Below are 24,994 nucleotides of genomic sequence, written 5' to 3'. Positions count from 1 at the left end.
TATTTCCTTTTAAAGTGAACCAGAGATGAAGCACCCTCATGTATTTTACCATAGAAATCAGTGGGAACATTAGAGAAAACATTTACTCTGCTCTCTGTTTCATCCTCACTGCTAAAAGTGTCTTATCAGCTGAGATAAGAATCCCGGACTGAGCATTGAGTCTGGCTTTGCTATAATGACTCAGCTATAATGATTCCTGAGCAGAGCCAGCAGGGGGCAGGCTTGGACTTGAAGACACCAAAGAACACAGTCTCAGCTATAATCATTCTGTAGCAAAGCTAGACTGAGTGCTCAGTCGGGATTCTTATCAGAGGTGATAACAGGCAAATTAAACAGAGAACAATGAAACAAAGAGCAGATTAGGTGTTTACTGTCATGTTCCCACTGATTTATAAGGTAAAATACATGAGGGTGCTTCATCTCTGGTTCTCTTTAAACAATACCAGCTGTCTGGCAGTCCCGATCCCAAGTTTCTAATACTTTTAGCCATAGCCCCTGAACAAGCAATAAGCAAATCAGGTACTCTGACTCAGCTGACTCTGGTTTTACTGGATTAGCCCCATGCTTGTTCCAGGGTTTTGACTCAGACATGTATGCCAAGAGATCAGCAGGACAGATAGGCAACTGGCATGGTTCACAAGGAAATAAATAAGGCAGCCTCCATATCACTCTCACTTCGAGCTTCTCTGAGCTATTTGACCCACTAGGTGGATTACAGTCCTGTATTCTGAAGCACTTTAACAGCTGAGAGACAGGTTGAGATAAGATTTTACTGCAGGAAAGTTGAAAGAGTCATTATTCCTGCTTTGTGTTATAGCTTAAAAAGACAGTGTGTGGTTTTAAAACAACAAATGTAACAGAATGATGCAATGTTATAAAACAAACAAAAAAAACGACCTCTCCAGCACCCGCCACATATCTGCATAAAGTGACCTTTTAACTTGTACAGTTGGAAAACAAAACAAAACAGGAACCCGATCCCTACTAAGATGTAATTTCTGCATAGGAAAAAAACAACACCACAATATGTACACTGAGTACAGAAAGTAGATATATTGCTGCTGTTTACATGTTCCCTCTCGGCACAAAAAGGCAAATAAAAACCTAGAAATAAAACAAATCTAGTATAAAAGACTGTTACAAGCTTAGGAAAATACCAGCAGAATATAGTGACTGTTATATAAATTATTGGATCCCCACTAAGCACTGAGGCGTGGGGAGGATGGGCTGTGGAGGCGGGGCCAGGTTTGGAGGTAGGAGCGATGTAAAGTTGTCTTCAGCGACACTCTGGGATTGGATCCCTTGAAACACGATGCAGATCAGTGGGTGTGGTCAGGCTCCAGTCTAGATAGGCGTCACTGCGTGACGAGCCTCACCTTCTTGTGCTCCTGAAATATGGGGGGTGTAATAAAGGACACTGCTTGGTTTCGGGTACACCCTGGTTGGCTCCTGTAATCCAGGTAACGACAGTGAGCTGGGGATGGTAAGGTTGTCTCTCTCCTATGGGGTGCGCCGTTTTGCTGTAGGTCCATTTGATGCACAACGCAGGTGCCTCTCCATAAAAGTTTGGCTGGAGAACCGTGCGAGAAGAAACGTCTTCTGACTTTCAGTCTATCTCCTCATGAACTCCATGAGACCAGCCTTATTTCTGCTCCTTGGTTGGGGCGTAATACAACTCCAGAGGCTTGCTGACTTTCCAGTACTTCTCATTCACTAGCTCCAGCGTTAACGACCCATTCAGAGTCTGAGGAAGAAAGAAATAGCAAGAGGGGATTAAGCATGAATTAAAGGGGGTTGTGACATCAAAAAATAAATAAATAAATAAAAAGCAGCCCAACCCCCTCCCCCCCCCCCCCCCCCCCCCCAAAGAAAATCATAACCCCAATTTTTTTTTTTGTAGCTTGGTCTGGGTGCCTTTGCATAACTGAACTGTGCAGTTCCAGCGGGAATGTGGGAAGTTTTAGTTTTTTTAGCTGTAGTAACAAATTTACCTCAGCATGCAAATAACAGAAAGCATCCTATTCCAGATAAGATAAGGAAACTATGACCAGAAGGAAACTGAATCCCCCCCTCTTTTTGTAGCGTTTACACAGTGATGTAATAATATTTTTTCTTTTATACAGATGTCACCCAGTCTCCCTACAACAGCCTACGGACATGAAACACAGCCTACGGACATGAAACGGATATGGTTCTTGAGATATTAAGTAGGGGGGGGGGGGGGGGGGGGGGCTGAGGGAACTTTTGTCAAACAAAAAACAATCCTTTTAAGATCTCAAAAACAATTAAAAAAATAGAAATAGGTTGTCAGTAATAATACTGTGTGTTAAAGGAATACTGTAGGGGGGGTCGGGGAAAATGAGTTGAACTTACCCGTGGCTTGTAATGGTCCCCCCGCAGACATCCTGTGCCTGCGCAGCCACTCACTGATGCTATGGCCCCGCCTCTGGTTCACTTCTGGAATTTCTGACTTTAAAATCAGAAAACCCCTGCGCCTGCGTTGCCGTGTCCTCGCTTCCCCTGATGTCACCAGGAGTGTATAGCACAAGCCCAGTATGGTCTGTGCCTGCGCAGTACGCTCCTGGTGACATCAGGGGAAGCGAGGACACGGCAACACAGGCGCAGGGGTTTTCTGATTTTAAAGTCAGAAATTCCAGAAGTGAACCAGAGGCGGGGCCATAGCATCGGTGAGTGGCTGCGCGGGGCACAGGATGCCTGCGGGGGACCATTAGAAGCCCCGGGTAAGTTCAACTCATTTTCCCCCGACCCCCCTACAGTATTCCTTTAAATAAACCTCACAGCTTTGGGTAAGGGAGCCGTGGGACATCATGTATTCTTCAACGCCTGGAAAATGGGAATAACCACAGAGGGAGGCGCAAAGGGGTGGAAATCTAGGGAAGTTCTGGGGGGTTCCGTGACTCTAGTTATACCTCTGCGCAGAGTGATGACCTCATCAATGCAGTAATGCTGCCTACCTTGTACAAGCAAGCATGTAACTACCAAAGGAAGAAAAAGTGGACTATTTTGAACTTTCACTGCCAATCACGTTACCAGAACTTCCCTATAAGGTTTCCTTGCAAGTCATCTAAATCATACTGGCCCCAAACATGGTATAAAATGGCGGATGTACTTACTGTGTATTGTCCTCCGGCCGCCCCTGCACAGATATAAATTGTGTATTGCTTCTCGCTGACCTCCCCCAGCGACACGGCTTCTGTCCCTCCTCGCTGAGCCTGTTCTCTAAAGCGATCCGAAGCGCCAAATACTTGGAGAGATGGTCAACCGTGGCGTTTGCTGTGGTCTTCACAAACCTGCAGAGAAAGTGTTGGTCAGGATCCTCTCTGACATAGATCAGGATAGGCAAGAAGGCTCTTTCACACAGACAGCTGCTCCCCAGGATCTGCTGGGAGGTAGTAAACACTTCGCATGATGGTTGCAAATGCTGCAGTTTTGTATTTTTGGAGAGTAGTTGGATTCCCAGGTTGTGAGGGCACCAGGGGAGTGGGGTTGCAGATGATGCTCCCAGGCTGTGGCAGCGCTTGGATCCCGCCTGTACTGCCCAGCTCTGTTTAATGCAGTAATGTAGCTCCCAATCACTTAGCAGTGCTAGGGTGGGGGCATAGAGACAGGCTGCGTGAGCCGCACCTGCTACCATGTATTTGCATTACTGTATTATGTGAATCCGAGGTCTCTTTCTAGGACAGAGTTCTTGCTAGATCTGGTACTGCATTTACACTTGCTGTGTCTTTATATATACTGGAAGGCTTACCCTGCAGATCATTTAAAGATATACATTCCACAAGAATAGAGGCTTTAAATGAACAATTAGTCTTTTATTCCTCCTTTTATGTTTTCTTCAAGATTGCGGATAAGCATGCAGCAACAATTTCAAGATTCCATATCACAAAAGGACTGCCTGACACGTGTTTCACGGTCGAAGACCGCTTCCTCAGAGGCATACAGTATATACACGCATCAGCTGTTGATATATGACCGCAATCTGCTAAGAATGGAGAACGAACATTCACCGACGATATCTTGGACGCTGAGACGTGTCCGTGAATGGCAAGAGACGCGTCTCAGCGTCTGAGATATCGTCGGTGAACGTTAGTTCTCCATTCTTAGCAGATTGCGGTCATATACTGTTTGATCATCAACAGCTGATGTGTGTATATACTGCATACCTCTGAGGAAGCGGTCTTTGACCGCGAAACACGTGTCAGGCAGTCCTTTTGTGATGTGGAATCCTGAAATTGTTGCTGCATGCTTATCCGCAATCTTGAAGAAAACATAAAAGGAGGAATAAAAGACTAATTGTTCATTTAAAGCCCTGTATCTCTTGTGGAATGTATATTACAGTATTATAGGGGTGGAACAATACTACTGTGTTTAAAGATCAATTAAAGAGCCAGGTGCTACCTGGGAGTGAGCATGCACCATTCTGTGTGTTTAAGGCCCTATTTCCACTCGGGTTCCATGTCAAGTTTCTGAATCGGACGTGGCACCGTACCGCTGTAAATCTACAGCCGAATCACCGTGCCATACAAGGCTATAGGGATTCAAGTGTGTGCTGCGGAAAACTGTAGCGTAGTGTCCAGAATCGCACCGGCATGTGATTTGGATGGCATAGTCAGCATTTCCCAGTGCGACACGGGGCCTGTACACTGCTGCGCTTGCACCGAGTTTATAGAATCGAATGCGATTTTTAAATCGCAAAGCCTTTGTGCCCAGGTCTTCATGATTTTTCCAAAGACCTTGCGATTAAAAAACGCATGCAATTTTAAAAGTGCAGCAGTGTGTACAGGCCCTAAGATGCAGGGAAATGCTGCGTATTCTGCTCAAGTGGAAACGGGCCTTTAAATGATATCCAAGGCGATTAATTAAATCTAGCTTTACTTACCTGGGGCTCCTTCCAGCTCCTAGAAGTCATTTTGTGTCCCTCACTGCAGCTCCGGGTCTTCTCACATCTCCTGCTAGCAGCCTCTGTAGGATCACCGCCCCCCGAGTGGTTGGCGTCTTCTGCACATGCCTGGGCATGCAAACATGCCCATGTCACCAGGAACATACTGCAGAGGCACAGTACGATGATGTGACCACGGCTGTGCACAAGACGCCCAACCATCAGGAGTCGGCGCTCCTTCAGAGGCTGCTAGCGTGAGATGTGAGAAGACCGGAGCTGCGGCGAGGCACACAAATGACTTCTAGGCCCTGGAAGAAGCCTTGCGTAATCTAAAACTAGATGTAATTTGACGCCTTGGATATCCTTTAAATGATACCTGAGGCAAAATGGAAATGAAAAATGGACGCTGTATTGGTGTGAGGGGAGGTGTGCAGATTCTTACCGCAGCATCAGTGTGCCAGCGCCCCCCTCCATTTACCACTAAGTCCACGTTTGTTCCGGTGTGTTGACGCCCTACTAAACTGTGCATGCGCATTATGTCTGCTTGCCAACTAAGACCATGCTCCCCGTGCAAATGCTTCCATGCATGCACACTATTTTGCTGCGCACCCAGCATGGCCTGAGCGATCATACTGCGATATATGGCGCATACGCAGTGAAGTATGTCTGGGTCAGAGGTCGCCAACCTCACCGACTCACCCGGCCACACGGGGACTTTTCAGCTAAATGGACGACACTAGCACACGGAGGCGTGATACAAATCTGCACACCTCCACACACACACACAGTGTTCAGTTTTTAATTTCCGGTTTACAGCAGGTATCCTTTAAATGCTGCAGTTCAGCTGCATTAATATGCCACGGAATGTGCTGGTTGCTTGGCAGATCGGAAGCTGAATGGCCCAGTGAGCAGCACAGCCGTCTGTGTGAAAGAGCCCTGCACGTTACTGGCGGTTATTACTCGCCTGGTTTGGCTGTAGCCATCTTTCTCCACCAGCAGCGGGTGGGCCCTGAACACCAGCTCAATCTCACTGCCTGTCTCACTGGCTCCCTGCGGGTCTGGACTCCGCACCCCACCTTCATGTGACAGGTCTGGTTCAGCCCCGGAGTCCTCGGAGGCTCTGGATCTCTTGCGGCTGGGCCCGGCCTCCTGGTTGCTGTGCACAGACGGGTTACTGACGTGAGATCGGGTGTCGCAGTTGTCCTCTCCGCCGCTGAACGTAGTGTTGTCCGATTCATGCGGATGCTTCCGGACTCTCTGTGCCCTGCGTGAGACACCCTGACCGTTACACCGAGGCAGAAACCAGGGAGAAATAAAAACATTCCAGACCTGAATCATATTACCTACGGAATGCAAACAAAGATCCTAAGCCAATTCCGAGACAAATATCACCACATGTTCAACAATCCAGAGATGGCCTTTTCCCAGTCTAACACAGCCAGCAGCACACCATGCTGAGCTGAATAACAACAGTCATTAAAAGGGAACCTTAACCATGATAAAAAAAAAAAAGTTACTTACCTAGGGCTTCCTCAAGCCCCCTGCAGCCTTCCTGTGCCCACACCAGTTCTCGACCATTCCTCCGGTGCCCCACCACGGGTTAGTTTTGTTTTCAGCCGACACAGTCGGCCCCTGGCCACACGCATCCTTACACGCGTTCCTATCACCAAGCGTGTCCTGCGTAGGCGCAGTGCAACATTTCTCTTACACAGGACCTGCTTGGTGATGGCAACTCGTATAAGGAAACGCTAAACGAATCCACGGCGGGGCACCAGGGGATAGTCAAAGACCGGCGAGGGCACAGGACGGCTGCAGGGGGCTTGGGGAAGCCCTAGGTAAGTGTAACTTTTTTTCCCCTAGGGCTGGAATTTATTATCTCTCTCTCTCAGCGTGCAGGGGGAGCGGCCAGGGAGGGGGGCAGAGAGTAGCGGTGTGGGGACACAGAGGCGTGTCATGAGGCAGAGAACACACTACTACTGTGTCCCATCTACCCCTCCCCCCCCACGAACCATCTCGGGTTCTCTTTAAACAAACATGTATGTAAATGTATGGGCGCTAGCAGATGGTTTATCGCCGTCACACACCTGTTCATGGCCTGCATTTTCAGCCCCTCCTCGATGCTGCTGCTCAGGGCCTGCTGGTTGTGCAGTCGGCTCAGCTTGGCCAGCACTCTGTCCTGGTGGGCCTCATACTCGTCTCTGCTGGGGTAGATCTTGGAAATTAAAGCGTCAAAGTTTGGGTCGGGCCGGAGAGAACGTTTAGAAACCAGCTTCTTCCTGCAGGTGGGGCACTCCTTGTTCCTGCAGGAGAGAGAAACTGTCAGAGGAGCCAGGAATACATCACTTATCTGCTGCTACATTCCACAAGGCAGAGAGCTTCCGCCAACAGCCAATCAGAAATCATCTCCACTGATCTGACTGGTCACAGCCTCCTGCACTTTACACACCACATTTAGCAGATGTGATGCAGGAAATCTGGAGACCGGTGGCTGGAGGAGGGATCTGTGCACACAGGGATGGAGCAACTTAGAACAGGCAGGACAGAGGGAGGGGAGGAGGACAGGACAGAGGGAGGGGAGGAGAACAGACAGGACAGAGGGAGGGGAGGAGAACAGACAGGACAGAGGGAGGGGAGGAGAACAGACAGGACAGAGAGAGGGGAGGAGAACAGACAGGACAGAGAGAGGGGAGGAGAACAGACAGGACAGAGAGAGGGGAGGAGAACAGACAGGACAGAGAGAGGGGAGGAGAACAGACAGGACAGAGAGAGGGGAGGAGAACAGACAGGACAGAGAGAGGGGAGGAGAACAGACAGGACAGAGAGGAGAACAGACAGGACAGAGAGGAGAGGAGGGCAGAGAGAGGGGAGGAGAACAGACAGGACAGAGAGGAGAGGACGACAGGATAGAAGGAGGAGCGGAGTACAGACAGGATAGAAGGAGGGGAGGAGAACAGACAGGATAGGAGGGGAGGAGGACAGGATAGAAGGAGGGGAGGAGTACAGACAGTATAGAGAGAGGGGAGGAGAACGGACTGGATAGAGGGAGGGGAGGAGAACAATGAGGATAGAGGGATGGGAGGAGGACAGACAGGATAGAGGGAGGGGGGGGAGGAGGACAGGATAGAGGGAGGGGAGGAGAACTGACAGGATACAGAAAGGGGAGGACAGGATAGAGGGAGGGGAGGAGAACTGACAGGATACAGAAAGGGGAGGAGGACAGGATAGAGAGAGGGTAGGAGGACAGGATACAGAAAAGGGGAGGAGGACAGGATAGAGAGGGGGGGGGGGGGGGGGGGAGGAGGACAGGATAGAGGGAGGGGAGGACGACAGGATAGAGGGGGGGGGGGGAGAACTGACAGGATACAGAAAGGGGAGGAGGACAGGATAGAGAGAGGGAAGGAGGACAGGATAGAGAGAGGGAAGGAGGACAGGATACAGAAAAGGGGAGGAGGACAGAATAGAGGGGGGGGGGGGAGAGGAGGACAGGATAGAGGGAGGGGAGGACGACAGGATAGAGGGGGGGGGGGGGGAGGAGGAAAAGGATAGAGGGAGGGGAGGAGAACTGACAGGATACAGAAAGGGGAGGAGGACAGGATAGAGAAAGGGGAGGAGGACAGGATACAGAAAGGGGAGGAGGACAGGATAGAGGGGGGGGGGGGGGGGGAGGGGGGACAGGATAGAGGGATGGGAGGAGGACAGGATAGAGAGAGGGAAGGAGAACAGACAAGATAGCGAGAGGGAAGACGAACGGACCCGCTGCGCAGTGCGGTGACAATGCAGTCTGAGCAGAAGCGGTGGAGGCACTCTTTGGTGGTCATGGTGTTCTTCAGCATATCCAGGCATATGGGACACATCAGCTCGCTGTGGAGGCTGCGCGGGGAGACGGCGATCTCTGTTCCATCCATGATGGCTTCCTACAGGAGACAGGACCAACAAGATGAAAGCCTGTACCCAGTCAGGTCAGACAAATGTAATTACATACCTTAATAGATACCTTAACCTACTGCAACCCATTACAGCTGCAACAAAGCACACACATGCCTATACTGATCTGGTTACATAATCACTCTCCTCAAATGATTCAATTTAGAAGGTGGAACTGGGTATGCAGCCAACTAGTGGTCCCACATCTGTTTTAGGCTGGGAATGGGGTGGAGTTCGGAAGCTGCTGAATTTTTGAGTCAAAACTAGAGATGGTCAATGAGATGCTAATAGCTTGAACAAACTTGGCCTAATGATTAGCCTAATTCCAAATATGGAATTATTAGCATTTTATTCACCATCTCTGTCCACAGCACCGATCTCTGGCTGAAGCTGCTGAGCTCTGGCTAATGAGGCACCACCCACAACTCTCCAGATACTCAGCTCCCATCATGCTTTGCAATGTGACATCAGCAAACCATACTCCACTGTGGTAGATTGAAGCTATCTGTATATTACGGTTATTACACAGAAATGCCTTCCAAGAAAACAGGACCGTTGTAAAATTTAAAATACCTGTAAATACATACAATTAGGAAGTATGTTTCTTCCAGAATAACATGAGTCACAAATTACTCATCTCCTATATTGCTGTCACTTACAGTAGTTATAAGTCTGACGGAACTAACAGGTTTTGACTAGTCCATCTCTTCATGGGGGAATTCTTAGTATTTCTATATTTTTATAAAAGCACTCCCTGTAAAGGATCTATACAAAGATGTAGGCCAATCCCCACCACCAGTTTGCATACTAGTCTGGCAGTTGGACTGAGCAACTGCCATTTACTTAGTGCTTTTGAAAAAGAAAACCCAGAGAGAATCCCCCATTAGGAGATAGCCTATTCCAAAACATGTCAGTTCTGTCAGATTTCAGCATTGGTCATGCAGTGTGGCATGATGGCGAGGGACCGGGAGGATTTCAGGAGGCTGGAAGAAGCCCCAGGTAAGTAACTGACTACTGCTCTCCCCATTCCTGTTATATCCAGTACTGGACAGGGGAGCCAGCTATCCAATATCAGTCACGTTACCCCAAGCAGGGTTAAGGTAGGGGGTTGGGACTTCTGCTAGTCAATGACCATAAGCCCCTCCCCTTGCTGTTATGACAAGACACAGAACATTTATATTGCGTTTTTCTCGTGGTGGACTCAAAGCTCAGAGCTGCAGCCACTCAAGCACGCTGTTCCACGATTAACTAGGATCATTATGGAGCCTTGCCCAAAGACTCCTTTCTGGTTTACGTACTGGTGGCTTGGGCTAGGTTTTGTACCGTTATCAAAGGGCTTAAAGGGAACCTTAACTGAATGGGGGGTAAAGAGTTTTACTTACCTGGGGCTATTACCAGCCTCCTGCAGCAGTCCTGTGCCCTCGGCGCCGCTCTGGAATCCTCTGGTCCCCCGCTGTCACTTAGTTTCGTTTTTGACGACTCACCAGTCGCCGGCCGTATTATTGGACGCATTCATCAATGCAATTAGCGCTATTGCGGACCGCAACGCGTACAAAAATACGCGTTGCCGCATTCCGCACACGTAGATATGCGGCAACGCGTATTTTTGTACGCGTTGCGGTCCGCAATAGCGCTAATTGCATTGGTGAATGCGTCCAATAATACGCATGGCGGCCGGCGACTGGTGAGTCGTCAAAAACGAAACTAAGTGACAGCAGGGGACCAGAGGATTCCAGAGCGGCGCCGAGGGCACAGGACTGCTGCAGGGGGCTGGTAATAGCCCCAGGTAAGTAAAACTCTTTACCCCCCGTTCAGTTAAGGTTCCCTTTAAAGGGAACCTGAAGTGAGTAAAATTATTTCAATTAAACACATGACGTAGCTGCAAATGAATATTACATACTAACCTCACCGTCCGTTCCTCTCAGAAGCTCACCATTTTCTTCTTACAGTGATCCATTCCAGTTCTGACAATAATTTTGTCAGAACCGAAACATACCAGTTGCTGTCAGTTACAACTGAATGTGCAAGGTAATGTCCATGTTTCCCTATGGCTCAAGTAGACGATATAACAGTTTAACATTGTGCTGACCAGGAAGCTGTTATGGGGTAATCGCCATTTTCAAAATGGAGGATGGAGAATGCCATTGATCACAAAGGACAAACAGGACGCAGGAGAGGAGAAATAAATTAAAGTGTAGACTATACAGGAGGCAAGTTTGACCTGTGTATGATTATTTTGACTTTATTTTCAGTTCAGGTTCTCTTTAAGTCCCACATCAAAGGAAACAGCCTGATCAGTATGTTATAATGGGCACGGATTGTTCTGGAAGGGCAGCACTGCCCTGTTCTGGATATAGCAGGCACAGTGGCTGATAACACTTCAGAGAACTTCTGGACACGTACCTGCGGGGTGCGGTGCAGCTCATACAGGCTCAGCTCCCACGTCTTACTGGAGCACTGCGCACTCACCGGAGTCGCCATCTTACCACCAGCCTGCAAGGAGAGCAGAGGATCAGCCAAACATTACTACAGACAGTCACAAATCAGCCCAGCATAATAGATGGTGAATCCAAGGAAGCATTATTAGCAGGTGCTCAGACAATGCTGCCGGTGAGCACCAAGCTCCATCACATGAAAGCGCCGACCCAATCATTCCGAGTTCATGCCTTCATAAGGAGATCCTGGGCTGTGTTGAAACTTTATGCTGGGCATACACGGGTCGATCCGGCGGCCGATTAGCCGTCGGATCGACTCCCGCCGCGTCCCCGCATGCGCCCGGATCGATTCCCGCTCGTCCCCGCCGGCACTCCTCATCAGCCGCTCGATTCCCCGCCATTGTCCGCCGGCGGGGATCGAGCGGGGAATCTATCCGGCAGGTCATCGGACCGGTCGGATATTATCAATGGAGCCCATCAGCGGCTCGATTGATAAGGATACAAACTTGCCGTGTATGCCCAGCATTACACCTTGAGCAGCTTTAAAATCACACACTTGCCTTATGCCTAGTACACACTATACAATTTTTTGTAAGATTTTCTGGAATTAGATCATTTTCTGTAAAGTACTGGTAGAGACTGGTCATTATCTCTGGTTATCTCCTGCTGAGTAGAACAATGCCTAATTGCTCGGCAGATAGATGGTTAGATAGATAATTTCCAACATGTTGGAAATTATCTGGCAGGAAAATGTTATGCTGGGAATACACTATACAATTTTCTGTTATGCTGGGCATACACGGAGTTTCTTTTCCTTATCAATCGAGCTGCTGATGGGCTCGATTGATAATATCAGACAGGTCCGATGACCTGCTGGATAGATTCCCCACTCGATCCCCGCCGGCTGACAATAGCGGAGAATCGAGTGGCTGGTAAGGCAGGGACGAGCGGTAATCGATCCGCATGCACGCGTGGACGAGGCGGGAGTCGATCCGGCGGATCGACCTGTGTATGCCCAAATTTTTCTGTTATGCTGGGGATACACGGTACGTTTGTGTACCGCGTATCGACCAGCTGATCCGGCCAGCTGATAATATTCAGCTGGCCCGATCACGCCGCTCGACTCCCGCCCGCTCAATTACCGCCGGCGGACAATGGCAGGGAATCGAGCAGCTGATAACGAGCACTGGCGGGGACGAGCGGCAATCGATCCGCGCGGACGCGGCGGGGGTCGATCCGGCGGCGGCTAATCAGCCGCCGGATCGACCCATGTATTCCCAGCATTAGAATGCATAATTAGATTATTTTCTGTAGAGAATGGTCATTATCTCTGGTGCATTGTCTTCTGGTTATCTCCTGCTGAGTAGAACAAGGCCTAATTGCTCGGCAGATAGATAAAGTTCAACATGTTGGAAATTATCTGGCAGGTAAATCTTATGCTGGGTACACACTATGAGATTTTCTGGTCGATTTACTATCAATTTGATTATTTCCAACATGTCCGTTTTGCTTTTCGATCGTTTTCCGAGCATTTTCCGATCGATTTCCAATTGAAGTGCACAGAAATCGATCGGAAAATGCTCGGAAAACGACCGAAAAGCAAATCGGACATGTTGGAAACAATCGATCTGACAGTAAATCGACCAGAAAATCTCATAGTGTGTACCCAGCATAATGCTGGGAATACACTAGCCGATAAGCCGCCGGATCGACCCCAGCCGCGTCCCCGCCGCTCGGATCGATTGCCGCTCGTCCCCGCCGGCGCTTCCTTAGCAGCCGCTCAACTCCCTGCCATTGTCCGCCGGCGGTAATTGAGCGGCGGGAGTCGAGCGGCTTGATCGGACCAGCTGAATATTATCAGCTGGTCGATACACTGTATAGAAATGTACCGTGTATCCCCAGCATTACAGAAAATCTTACAGCAAATTGTATGGTGTGTACTAGGCATAAGAAAAGGGAAGCCTCTGGATTCTAAAGAAGCTTCCCCCATCCTCCTCACCAGAGAGGGGATCCAGCGCTAAGACCCCCCAGAAAATCAGCAGACAATGGCTTGTCAGCGGTGCACGCAGTCACAGTAGGGGCTTTCCAATGGGCTCAGCTGGAAATAGATGAGCCCGAACAGCGCAGACACCTGCACAGTAGAGCGGACCCGATCAGGCTGGGCTATTTCTGCGCAAGGAATTGTTATTGTTTAACTTTTGGGAGGCTGCCAGTGCTGGAAAGGAAATACAGAGGAAGCCTTATTAGGATCCAGAGGCTGCCCCCTCCTGAGGTATCGGATTTTCTTTTAAAAAGTTCCAGGTTCCCTGGAATGAGGCTTCACTTACTGTCCTCTGTCAACCCCCTTCTCGATTGATAGCAGATTATACATGTTGGAAATGATCAAGTGACGGGAAAATTCCTATCGATCTGATGGGAAATTTGCATTGTGTGTACCAGGCATTGGGGCAGAGGATCAGCAGGACTGCCAGGTACTCTGTATTGTTTAAAAGGAAAAATATTTCATCCTCCATATCCCTCTCACCTCAGGTGTGCTTCAAAGAGAACCTGAGAAATATATATATGAATGCTGCCATGTTTACAGGGAGTGCAGAATTATTAGGCAAGTTGTATTTTTGAGGAATAATTGTATTATTGAACAACAACCATGTTCTCAATGAACCCAAAAAACTCATTAATATCAAAGCTGAATATTTTTGAAAGTAGTTTTTAGTTTTAGCTATTTTAGGGGGATATCTGTGTGTGCAGGTGACTATTACTGTGCATAATTATTAGGCAACTTAAAAAACAAATACCGGTATATACCCATTTCAATTATGTATTTTTACCAGTGAAACCAATATAACATCTCAACATTCACAAATATACATTTCTGACATTCAAAAACAAAACAAAAACAAATCAGTGACCAATATAGCCACCTTTCTTTGCAAGGACACTCAAAAGCCTGCCATTCATGGATTCTGTCAGTGTTTTGATCTGTTCACCATCAACATTGCGTGCAGCAGCAACTACAGCCTCCCAGACACTGTTCAGAGAGGTGTACTGTTTTCCCTCCTTGTAAATCTCACATTTTATGATGGACCACAGGTTCTCAATGGGGTTCATATCTGGTGAACAAGGAGGCCATGTCATTAGTTTTTCTTCTTTTATACCCTTTCTTGCCAGCCACGCTGTGGAGTACTTGGACGCGTGTGATGGAGCGTTGTCCTGCATGAAAATCGTGTTTTTCTTGAAGGATGCAGACTTCTTCCTGTACCACTGCTTGAAGAAGGTGTCTTCCAGAAACTGGCAGTAGGACTGGCAGTTGAGCTTGACTCCATCCTCAACCCGAAAAGGCCCCACAAGCTCATCTTTGATGATACCAGCCCAAACCAGTACTCCACCTCCACCTTGCTGGCGTCTGAGTCGGACTGGAGCTCTCTGCCCTTTACCAATCCAGCCACGGGTTTATCCATCTAGCCCATCAAGACTCACTCTCATTTCATCAGTCCATAAAACCTTAGAAAAATCAGTCTTGAGATATTTCTTGGCTCAGTCTTGACGTTTCAGCTTGTGTGTCTTGTTCAGTGGTGGTCGTCTTTCAGCCTTTCTTACCTTGGCCATGTCTCTGAGTATTGCACACCTTGTGCTTTTGGGCACTCCAGTGATGTTGCAGCTCTGAAATATGGCCAAACTGGTGGCAAGTGGCATCTTGGCAGCTGCACGCTTGACTTTTCTCAGTTCATGGGCAGTTATTTTGCGCCTTGGTTTTTCCACACGCTTCTTGCGACCCTGTTGACTATTTGGAATGAAACGCTTGATTGTTCGATGATCACGCTTCAGAAGCTTTGCCAGAGTGCTGCATCCCTCTGCAAGATATCTCACTATTTTTGACTTTTCTGAGCCTGTCAAGTCCTTCTTTTGACCCATTTTGCCAAAGGAAAGGAATTTGCCTAATAATTATGCACACCTGATATAGGGTGTTGATGTCATTAGACCCCCCCCTTTCTCATTACAGAGATGCACATCACCTAATATGCTTAATTGGTAGTAGGCTTTCGAGCCTATACAGCTTGGAGTAAGACAACATGCATAAAGAGGATGATGTGGTCAAAATACTAATTTGTCTAATAATTCTGCACTCCCTGTATTTCCTTGTAAGCAATACCAATTGCCTGGCATCCTGCTGATCTTTCATGCATCAGTAGTGTCTGAATCACACACCTGTAACAAGCATACAGGTAAATTTGTCAGTAACACCTGATCTACATGCTTGTTCAGGGGCTATGGTTAAAAGAATCAGAGGCAGAGGAAAAACAGTACAGTCAGGCCACCGGTATTGTTTAAAGTGGACCTGAACTCTTGCACTGGACACAAGGAAAACATAACAGAAATGCACCCTGTATGTATTTAAAGAGTTTAGCCTGTATAATTACCCCTCATTTGTGTCTAATCACTTGTTGTAATTTGATCTTCCCCCTGTGTCACACGACTGCCTATAGGCCCATACACACGTCGGATTTTAGCGAACGACCCGTCGTTTGAACGTTCCGTCGTTCGGACGTTTTCGCGTCAAATCCGACGTGTGTACAGACTATCGTTCGGGTGATAAGACTGGTTACCAACGATCCGCCAGGCGGATCGCTGGTAACCAGTCTTATCACCCGAACGATAGTCTGTACACACGTCGGATTTGACGCGAAAACGTCCGAACGACGGAACGTTCAAACGATGGGTCGTTCGCTAAAATCCGACGTGTGTATGGGCCTTATGGCAGATAAGCCCATTTGAAAGCACAGGCTGTAGACAATATGTCTGCTTCCATGAATCAGGAAGTAAAAACTGTGCACATTTATTGCAGGATTTTTATCAGCTGTAACAAAGAAATGTTTTTGTTTAAAGGTTATCATGCTGTTGTGTATCTTTTAGCGCAGCAACGAGTTTAAGTTCAGGTCCACTTTAAAAGGAAATAAATATGGCAGCATCCATATCCCTCTCACTTCAGCTGTCCTTTAAATGACACCGAACAAGAGTCACTAGTTCAAGATTGGAATTGCACAACATAAGCAAACTCGTTCAGCTGAGATAAAAACTTAAAGATTTTTAACTTTTAAACTCTAAATAAACCTGTGTGATTCCAGGATTAGTTAAAGTGGACCTGAACTCTTTGCACATGACAGAAGAAATACATAAGGAAATGCACCCTGTATGTATTTAGACAGTTAAGCCTGTCTAACACCCCTCCCCCCCCCCATAGGTGACATAAGTTGAAATTTTATCTCAGCTGAGTCAGCTCCGGAATCTCCTATGCCTCTGCAGAGCAGCTAATTTGTAAACACAGGATGTTAACCCTATAGGTCTGCAACCGTTAAAGGTTATTATGCTCTTGCTCATTTTTTTAGAGCAGTGAGGAGGTTCTGAGTTCAGGTCCACTTGGAGAGGTCTCCTAACTGGACCCTCAGGGGATTTGACATCCCGTCACACGGTGTACTTGCACCCGAATACTGCTGTACAGGACAAAACAACGGGCACTGCCAAGCATAACACGCTTCCTATCCAGTGTGCAGGAATGAACAGACTGATCTATTGTCCTGTGTTCAGCATCCCAGTTTCCATCACTGGAGAGGTGCCAGCCTGTCTCTAAGTAGGCCATAGAAGAGGATGTAACAGCAGCCAGCTTGTGTGTCGCCTACTCGTATGACCAGCCTAAAAGGGCACCTCTGTGTGGCATGGAAATCTAAACCCATAGTCTCTCCCTATAGGAAATGGAGACCAGCTCACCAGGATGCCTTGCTTGCAACATGTTCTGTTCTATGCAGGGGGGACAGAACGGCGCAGGAGTGATGTCACATGGTGGGTGGAGTCAGCAGGGGAGAGAACATTACCACCTGCTGTCGCTCAAAGTGATTGACCAGGACGGATCGCTAGCCGAGGGCTGCCATACACACGCTGGACTCTCGGATGTACAGGCCTTTAGTTATAAAGCACTTAATTTACAAGCAATATCCTCTGTACAGCATAAGGAGATGGGTCAACCCTCCTGGTACTTTGTATTATTACTGCAAATACAAACGTGGCTCAAACACTATCCCCGGTAAGAGGTACATACAGCACCCCAGGATACTCAGCCCTGAACAAGCATGGGCCCGCATCACACAGGATATATGCAACGAAGACCTGTACCAATGTCCTGTTAATCCTCTGCCTCTAATACTTTGAAGTGCCGTACCACACGCCAGGTGAAACTCAGCTGAGGCGGCCAGGACTGTGGAGTTAGTACACAAATCATGCGATTCAGACTCAGTTTATGAAACCACCGACTTCAGGTATCCACAATTGCTCCAACTCCTTGAGTCCGACTCCACAGCCCTGGAGGTGGCCAATAACCACTTGCCTCTGCTGAGAATCCACAGTGAACACAGCTGTCCTCGATGCCCAGACCACCTGCCCAGCGATCCATCCTGGCGAATCACTTCTGCCAAGTGAAAAAGAGATAAAACATTTTTCCCCCCACTCACCCCTCCCCTGCATACAGCAGAACTCCCTATTTGCAAGTAAGCGATGAGTCTGCAAAGTCACCCAAAGGATCGGGTCCCGATGCCCATCGTGAGGCATTGATTGAGAGTCTGTACGGGGCTCGAGTCATAGACCCTGAACCAGCATGCAGATCAGGTGCTCTAACTGAAGTGTGGCTGGATTAGCTGTATGCTTGTTTCAGGTGTGTGATTCAGATACTACCGATACATGAAAGATCAGCAGGACTGCCAGGCAAGTGTATTGTTTAAAGTGCTGGTCTGAGACGATTAAAAAAAAACAAAATCCACTTACCTGGGGCTTCCTCCAGCCCCTTGCAGACGTCCTGTGCTCTCGCCGCAGCTCCCGGTCCCCTCCATAAAATATGTCAGCCTCCATATCCATCTCAGGGCTGGTGCACACCGAGATCGGTTCTGATAGTTTTTAAGAAAACTCACGGTTTGAAAATAGCTCGGCTAATGTATTTCAATGGGATGGAGCACACCAGAGATGTGATTTTCTCCCAAACGCAAACTCTGGGGTCCTGCAGCATCTTTGCTGATTTCTGAGGCTGTTCAGCCTCAAAGTATAGGAAAGTGGAAAATTGCTCTGAAAAGCGCTAGATCAGAGCGATTTTCCAAGAGTTTTTGTTACAGAAGCTGTTCAGCTTCAGCTCTACTGTAACAAATAATTACATCTGCTACATCAAAACGCTCCAAAAACCACTGGACATGTGTAGAAAGTCGCCCTGCACATGCCTAGAATCGCTCTGAAAAAAAAAAACACGCTTAAAAACACTAGCGTTTGCAGATACACTTGCGGTTTCTGGTGTGCACTGGCCCTCACTTCAGGCATGCTTTAGGGCCAGTTTCCACTTGTGCGGTGCAAATTAGTTAAGAAAGAAAAACGCAAAACTAATTTGCACACGGATGCGAATTTTACCGCGAATTCGCAGGCGTTTTCGCATGTGTTAGTAAGTATGCGAATTTAACCATGTCAGTGCCTGCGTGCATTTACGTTGCTTTTATGCGAAAACGCCCACGAATTCGCAGTAAAATTTGCATACGAAAACGCATGCAAATTTCCTAATACATTGTATGCGAATCGCACACCGCAAAACTGTGTGCGAATTCTGATGGCTCTGCCGCGCAGATTTTTCCTGCACGCAAAACCGCACAGGATTTCTGACAAGTGGAAACAGGCCCATCCACTTGTATTGGTTATGCAAATCTGCAGTCAGAAAACGCATGCAGATTCGCACAAGTGGAAGCAGGCCCTTAAAGCGGACCCAAACCAAACATTTTTTTTAATTCAAAATATGTAGTTACACCACTCTGACACATACAAAGATAAATAAACACTCCTCCAAGCCTATGAGCATTTCAGTGCATGCTTTTCACCCTTCTCCTTTCATAACTAGGGTTATACAGGTATCAGCCATTAGCAATTCCTCCTTTGCCGGACACCGCCTACTCCACCAGTTTGCCGGATTCTGTCCCGGCAATATGAAAGGAAGGGAGGGGTTCCTCCAATAAATGTAAAATATTTTATATTTGTCATCATGCAGCTGAAAAAGGCTAATATTTATTATTATTATAATTTAGAATATAGATTTTATTTCTGAAATCTTGTATTTTTAATTTGCGTCCACTTTAAGAGGGGGCTCTCTGTCCCCAGCAGCAGCCCTACCAACCTGAGGTACTCCTCGATTTAGGCTGGGAACACACTAGGCGGTGCGCGAAAGGGTGCATTTTGCTGCATATGCAATTGTGTGCTTGTACTTTAATGCGTTTGTGTTTTGCACATATAAATCACAAATGCATTCTTGATCAATTTGTATATGTGATTTGTGCAAATCACAAGTCGACAGGAAGCGGAAATACATCTTTTTTTAAAGCATATAAAATGCTATACCTCTGCATCACCATTGACATACATTAGATGAGTTTTAAATGAGTTTTAAAAAAAATATGCAGCAAGTTCAGCAGTTTCAAAAATGCACATTACAGAAAGCAAACATATGCGTTCTTTCATGCAGCATATTGACTTATGGTACATTATATGCGTTAACACTCCGTTTTTCACAACGCTAGTGTTCCTGCCTAGTGTGTTCCTACTGTGAAAAATCCCATTTCTGAGCATTTTTCATGCCAAAGAATGGAGGATGCGATTTTGCCATGATGACCTGAATCACTTACTATAGGGATATCAGAAAGTCAGCATTTTAATCATATTGGCTCCAGCACACACAGGTTTAAAAGAAAATTCTATAAGACAGTAAATGTTTGCCATTCTTACAACATCGACTAAACATTTGTAAAGTTAGTAAAGTAGTGGTGGTGTGATTACAGTTATGTGCAGCTCCTGAGGTGAAGTTCTGGGTTTATTAAAAACAAGTTATTGATGAGGATGCTCCATGCAACTGCAAGTTCAATAACTTTTTTTCTAGAAATGCTTGCAATATTCTGATATGACCAAGGAGGGGGTTGTAAACAATCATCTAATGTAGACAATATCTGAAGCATAACTGCAGGCACAAGAATCCTTATGAACGCACATTGCTGTAGAGCTTATTTCTGCATTACTACTTCCTGCACCAGAGACTGGCCGTGCTATAACCTACAATCTTTACAGAGAGATTCAATCTGTGCCCTTCCCCACACAGTCTAAACACCAGGGAAAACCCCAAAGAAAAAACAGCAAAGCTGATCCTCCAGCACTGAAAGGATGAATTACTACCTACTACTAAGGCTGGGCTTACTTTTATCAATGACTCTCTTAAATTAGGTACACAAAAATGGTATATGCCAAAAAGAATGCCTAGCAACAGTTAAGAAATTGTGTCATGTGGCCAGATACTCTGGAGCTCCTGACCTGGACTTGGTTAGGGACAGGCCAGGACTTGGATTCTTTCTAATGTTTGCTCGCTGGGCATTCCACATCAGTGGTGTTTCATTCTGATTTCATCCTGATAAATAGTGCAGCTGAGCAGTGGGTGAAGGGGGCGCTTAAACACATACAGAAGCCGTCTTATTTAACCCATCCCCCGATGCGTCACGGCATGTTCCAATTCACGGTCATGTGACTACCACTGCGTCTTCCTTCTGGGTTGAAGGAGAAAGCGTAGTAGTCATGTGACACAGCTTGGAACAGTCTAACCTCCCTGGCGGTAAGCCCAGCCTCAGTTCGGGCTATGCCGCGCAGGAGGATTTTTCAGGCTCTGCTGGCCCGATTTGCATTTTTTTTTTTGGTACACGCAGCTAGCACTTTGCTAGCTGCATGTACAAACCGATCGCTGCCGCTACCCGCCATGCCACCACCACCCCAGACCCCTTGCGCAGCCTGGCCTATCAGCGACAGGTAGCGCTGAGGGGTGGATCAAGACTCCCGATGACGTCACAACGTCGATGACATCATCACGATAGTCACCATGGTGAAGGGAAAGCCAAACAGGAAATCCTGTTCTGAACGGGATGCCGCTGCACAGCGGCTATCATGTAGCTAGCACTAGGCTAGCTACAGGATTTAAAAAGAAATGTTTTAGAGTGCTGTGCTGCCCCCTGGCGGTTTTAATAGACCGCCAGGGAGGTTAAAGAAGACGGCATCAGGGTAAGTTTAACACCCCCCCTCACTCACCCGCACTAATTATCCAGATTAAATCCAAATTTCATCCGGAGCTCATCTATGTTCCACATACTATACTATGACTTGAACAGTGTTCTCCCCGGGCTCTTTAAGGCCTCTTTTTTTTACATGGACTGCTGATAGGCAGTGAAATGCCTCTCAAACTCTCACAACTGCCTGCTACTACCTGGCAACTGCTTGCTGCTGCCAGATAACTGCTCACTGCCGCCTGGTAGCACACAGCTCAACAGTTTGTGGAAAAGAGACCTTAGCTGGGTGCTCCCCCTGGCTAATTTCGGTGCACACCCGGCTGTCATTGGAACACCTCCACATCCTTTTTCTATGCTGTAAGCAGAGATGCGCTGGCCCTGCATTCCCCCAGCTGCTCCCCAGCCGGCTACTTTTACATGCCACCAGGCTGGGATTTTTTTTTTTAAAGGAGAACACTGCTTCAATTTAATGTACAATATCATTCTATACTAGCTGAGTCAGAGTGTGTTTGGGACACCACCTTACTGAATTACAGCTTCGTTTTTATATTTTTAATTTTAACAGTGAGGTACTGTTCATAATTAGCACTATTAAAAATGATCATGTAGGTTTTGACTTAAATATGGAACAGCAGCCACACCCACAGAGGTTGAAAATCCAGATCACGTAGTGCAGCTCCAAAGCCAGTGAGGGAATACATGCACGCATGTAAGCAAACATGTAATACAATAACATATTTAGGTCACTTCATACATCACAGACTATGATAGCTACATAGACCACTAACTGCACAAAACTGTACATCATTGCAGCCGGTGAAGGTACTTTATGACACTAATGCTTTATCTGGACCCCTCTATTCATCACCCATGAAGACACAGACCCTAATGCATTACCACAGTCTGTTCTAGAGCTAATCTTGGAATCTCGCACGGTCAACCCACTGTACATCAGGAGGGGGGATAAGGATAGACACCTGGTAAGGGGGAATGGGAATCAGGGGATAAAGATAGGCACCTGCTAGGGGGGGAATGGGAATCGGGGAATAAGGATAGGCACCTGCTAGGGGTTAATGGGAATCGGGGGATAAGGATAGGCACCTGCTAGAGGTTAATGGGAATCGGGGGATAAGGATAGGCACCTGCTAGGGGTTAATGGGAATCGGGGGATAAGGATAGGCACCTGCTAGGGGTTAATGGGAATCGGGAGATAAGGATAGGCACCTGCTAGGGGTTAATGGGAATCGGGGGATAAGGATAGGCACCTGCTAGGGGTTAATGGGAATCGGGGGATAAGGATAGGCACCTGCTAGGGGTTAATGGGAATCGGGGGATAAGGATAGGCACCTGCTAGGGGGGAATGGGAATCAGGGGATAAAGATAGGCACTTGCTAGGGGGGAATGGGAGATGTGGGATAAGGACAGGCACCTGCTAGGAGGGGGAATGGGAATCAGGGGACACGGATAGGCACCTGCTAGGGGGAATGGGAATCAGGGGATAAGGATAGGCATCTGCTAGGGGGGGAATGGGAATCAGGGGATAAGGATAGGCTTCTGCTAGGGGGGGGGGGGGGAATCAGGGGATAAGGATAGGCACCTGCTAGGGGAGAATGGGAATCAGGGGATAAGGATAGGCACCTGCTAGAGGGAATGGGGGTCGTGGGATAAAGATAAGCACCCGCTAGGAGGAACGGGAATCAGGGGATAAGGATAGGCACCTGCTAGGGGGGGGGATAGTAATCAGGGGATAAGGATAGGCATCTGCTAGAAGGAATGGGAGTCGTGTGATAAAGAGAGGCACCTGCTAGGAGGAATGAGAATCAAGGGATAAGGATAGGCACCTGCTAGGAGGAATGGGAATCGGGGGATAAGGATAGGCATCTGCTAGGGGGGAATGGGAATCAGGGGATAAGGATAGGCATCTGCTAGAGGGAATGGGAGTCGTGGGATAAGGATAGGCACCTGCTAGGAGGAATGGGAATCAGGGGATAAAGATAGGCACTTGCTAGGGGGGAATGGGAGATGTGGGATAAGGACAGGCACCTGCTAGGAGGGGGAATGGGAATCAGGGGACACGGATAGGCACCTGCTAGGGGGAATGGGAATCAGGGGATAAGGATAGGCATCTGCTAGGGGGGGAATGGGAATCAGGGGATAAGGATAGGCTTCTGCTAGGGGGGGGGGGGGAATCGGGGGATAAGGATAGGCTTCTGCTAGGGGGGGGGGGGGGAATCGGGGGATAAGGATAGACATCTGCTAGGGGGAATGGGAATCAGGATAGACATCTGCTAGGGGGAATGGGAATCAGGGGATAAGGATTGGCATCTGCTAGGGGGAATGGGAATCAGGGGATAAGGATAGACATCTGCTAGGGGGAATGGGAATCAGGGGATAAGGATAGGCATCTGCTAGGGGGAATGGGAATCAGGGGATAAGGATAGGCATCTGCTAGGGGGAATGGGAATCAGGGGATAAGGATAGGCATCTGCTAGGGGGGAATGGGAGTCGTGGGATAAAGATAAGTTACCTGCTAGGAGGAATGGGAATTGGGGGATAAGGATAGGCATCTGCTAGGAGAAAGGGGAGGTGGGGGGATAAGGATAGGCAGCAGTAAGGATGATGTTCATCAGGCAGCGGAGGAGGGGATGAGGATAGCTACCTGCTAGGAGGAGGGGGGGAGGGGGTCAGGTGAGAGATGGAGGATGGGCATCAGTCAGTGGAGATAGTAGTAAGGTCAGACAGAAGCCAGAGGATGGAGATGGGTGAGGTGAAGCAGTGACTATGAGAATGAGGAACACAGACAGGCACCGGGCAGGGAGATAGAGGGTGAGGGGCAGTAAGGCTGGCGGGTCACACGTGTGATCAGCATCGGCAGGCGCCAACCCCCCTCCACACACACCACAACTCGGGGTTCCCCCCCCACACCGCACACGCAAGAAGCACTTACGTCACGTGAACTCCGGTGCACCGAGCGAAAAAGCTAGAAAACAGGAAGCGGAGCACTTTCCGGTCCGACGTCACTTCCGTCTGGAAGGAGAAGAGTCGACCTAGTCTCCGCAACTACACGCTAGCAACAGCGGCCTGTGGGACTCCGCCCCCTTATTGATAACAACCAATGAGGGGGTGGAAGACTTTTGCTTTCTTTTGCAGCTCCGCCTCCTGGGGGTGTTTCCATACCGCAGATCAGGCGGGAACCGAGGTCAGTGCTGGAGAGAGTGTGTCACGTGATGTGAGCATTGTGTACACCGGATGTAGGGAGAGATCACTGGATACATGTTGTTTATCAGCTGGATAGGAGTGGGAATTGCAATGGTGCCCATACACTAGCACCTAGTTTCTCAACATGCGGTACGCGTACCCCAGGGGGTACTTCTGATGGTTCCAGGGGGTACTCAGACTTGCTATACTTAACCAAGAATAACAAATTTAGAATTTTAGAAAATGATAAATCCCATTTAAACACCAAATTAGTATTTTAGCTAAATAAAAGCAATAGTAAATGCTTGGAAATTGTTTAGAACCAATTATCATGTAATATGATACATACATACATTTGTCAAGGGGTACTTGCGATAATGTTTACTATGCTAGGGGGTACTTGCCGAGTAAAGGGTTTTAAAAGGGGT

The 24,994-nt window shown here is 47.9% G+C and overlaps 1 protein-coding gene across 1 annotated transcript; it reads right to left on the bottom strand.

Annotated features, from left to right (window-relative positions):
* Window positions 1-1,029: 1,029 nt before the first annotated feature.
* RING1 (ring finger protein 1) lies at window positions 1,030-24,426 on the bottom strand. The gene is given in 8 exon segments (XM_068250176.1): window positions 1,030-1,744; window positions 3,135-3,235; window positions 3,238-3,311; window positions 5,865-6,164; window positions 6,985-7,200; window positions 8,654-8,814; window positions 11,228-11,317; window positions 24,316-24,426. Coding segments are annotated over 7 exon segments (1,032 nt in total). The 5' UTR covers window positions 11,306-11,317; window positions 24,316-24,426; the 3' UTR covers window positions 1,030-1,642.
* Between the last annotated feature and the right edge of the window lie 568 nt (window positions 24,427-24,994).

Source organism: Hyperolius riggenbachi, chromosome 8 (genome assembly GCF_040937935.1).
Source record: "Hyperolius riggenbachi isolate aHypRig1 chromosome 8, aHypRig1.pri, whole genome shotgun sequence".
Lineage (NCBI taxonomy): Eukaryota > Metazoa > Chordata > Amphibia > Anura > Hyperoliidae > Hyperolius > Hyperolius riggenbachi.
This window is presented reverse-complemented; position numbering and strand designations above follow the sequence as displayed.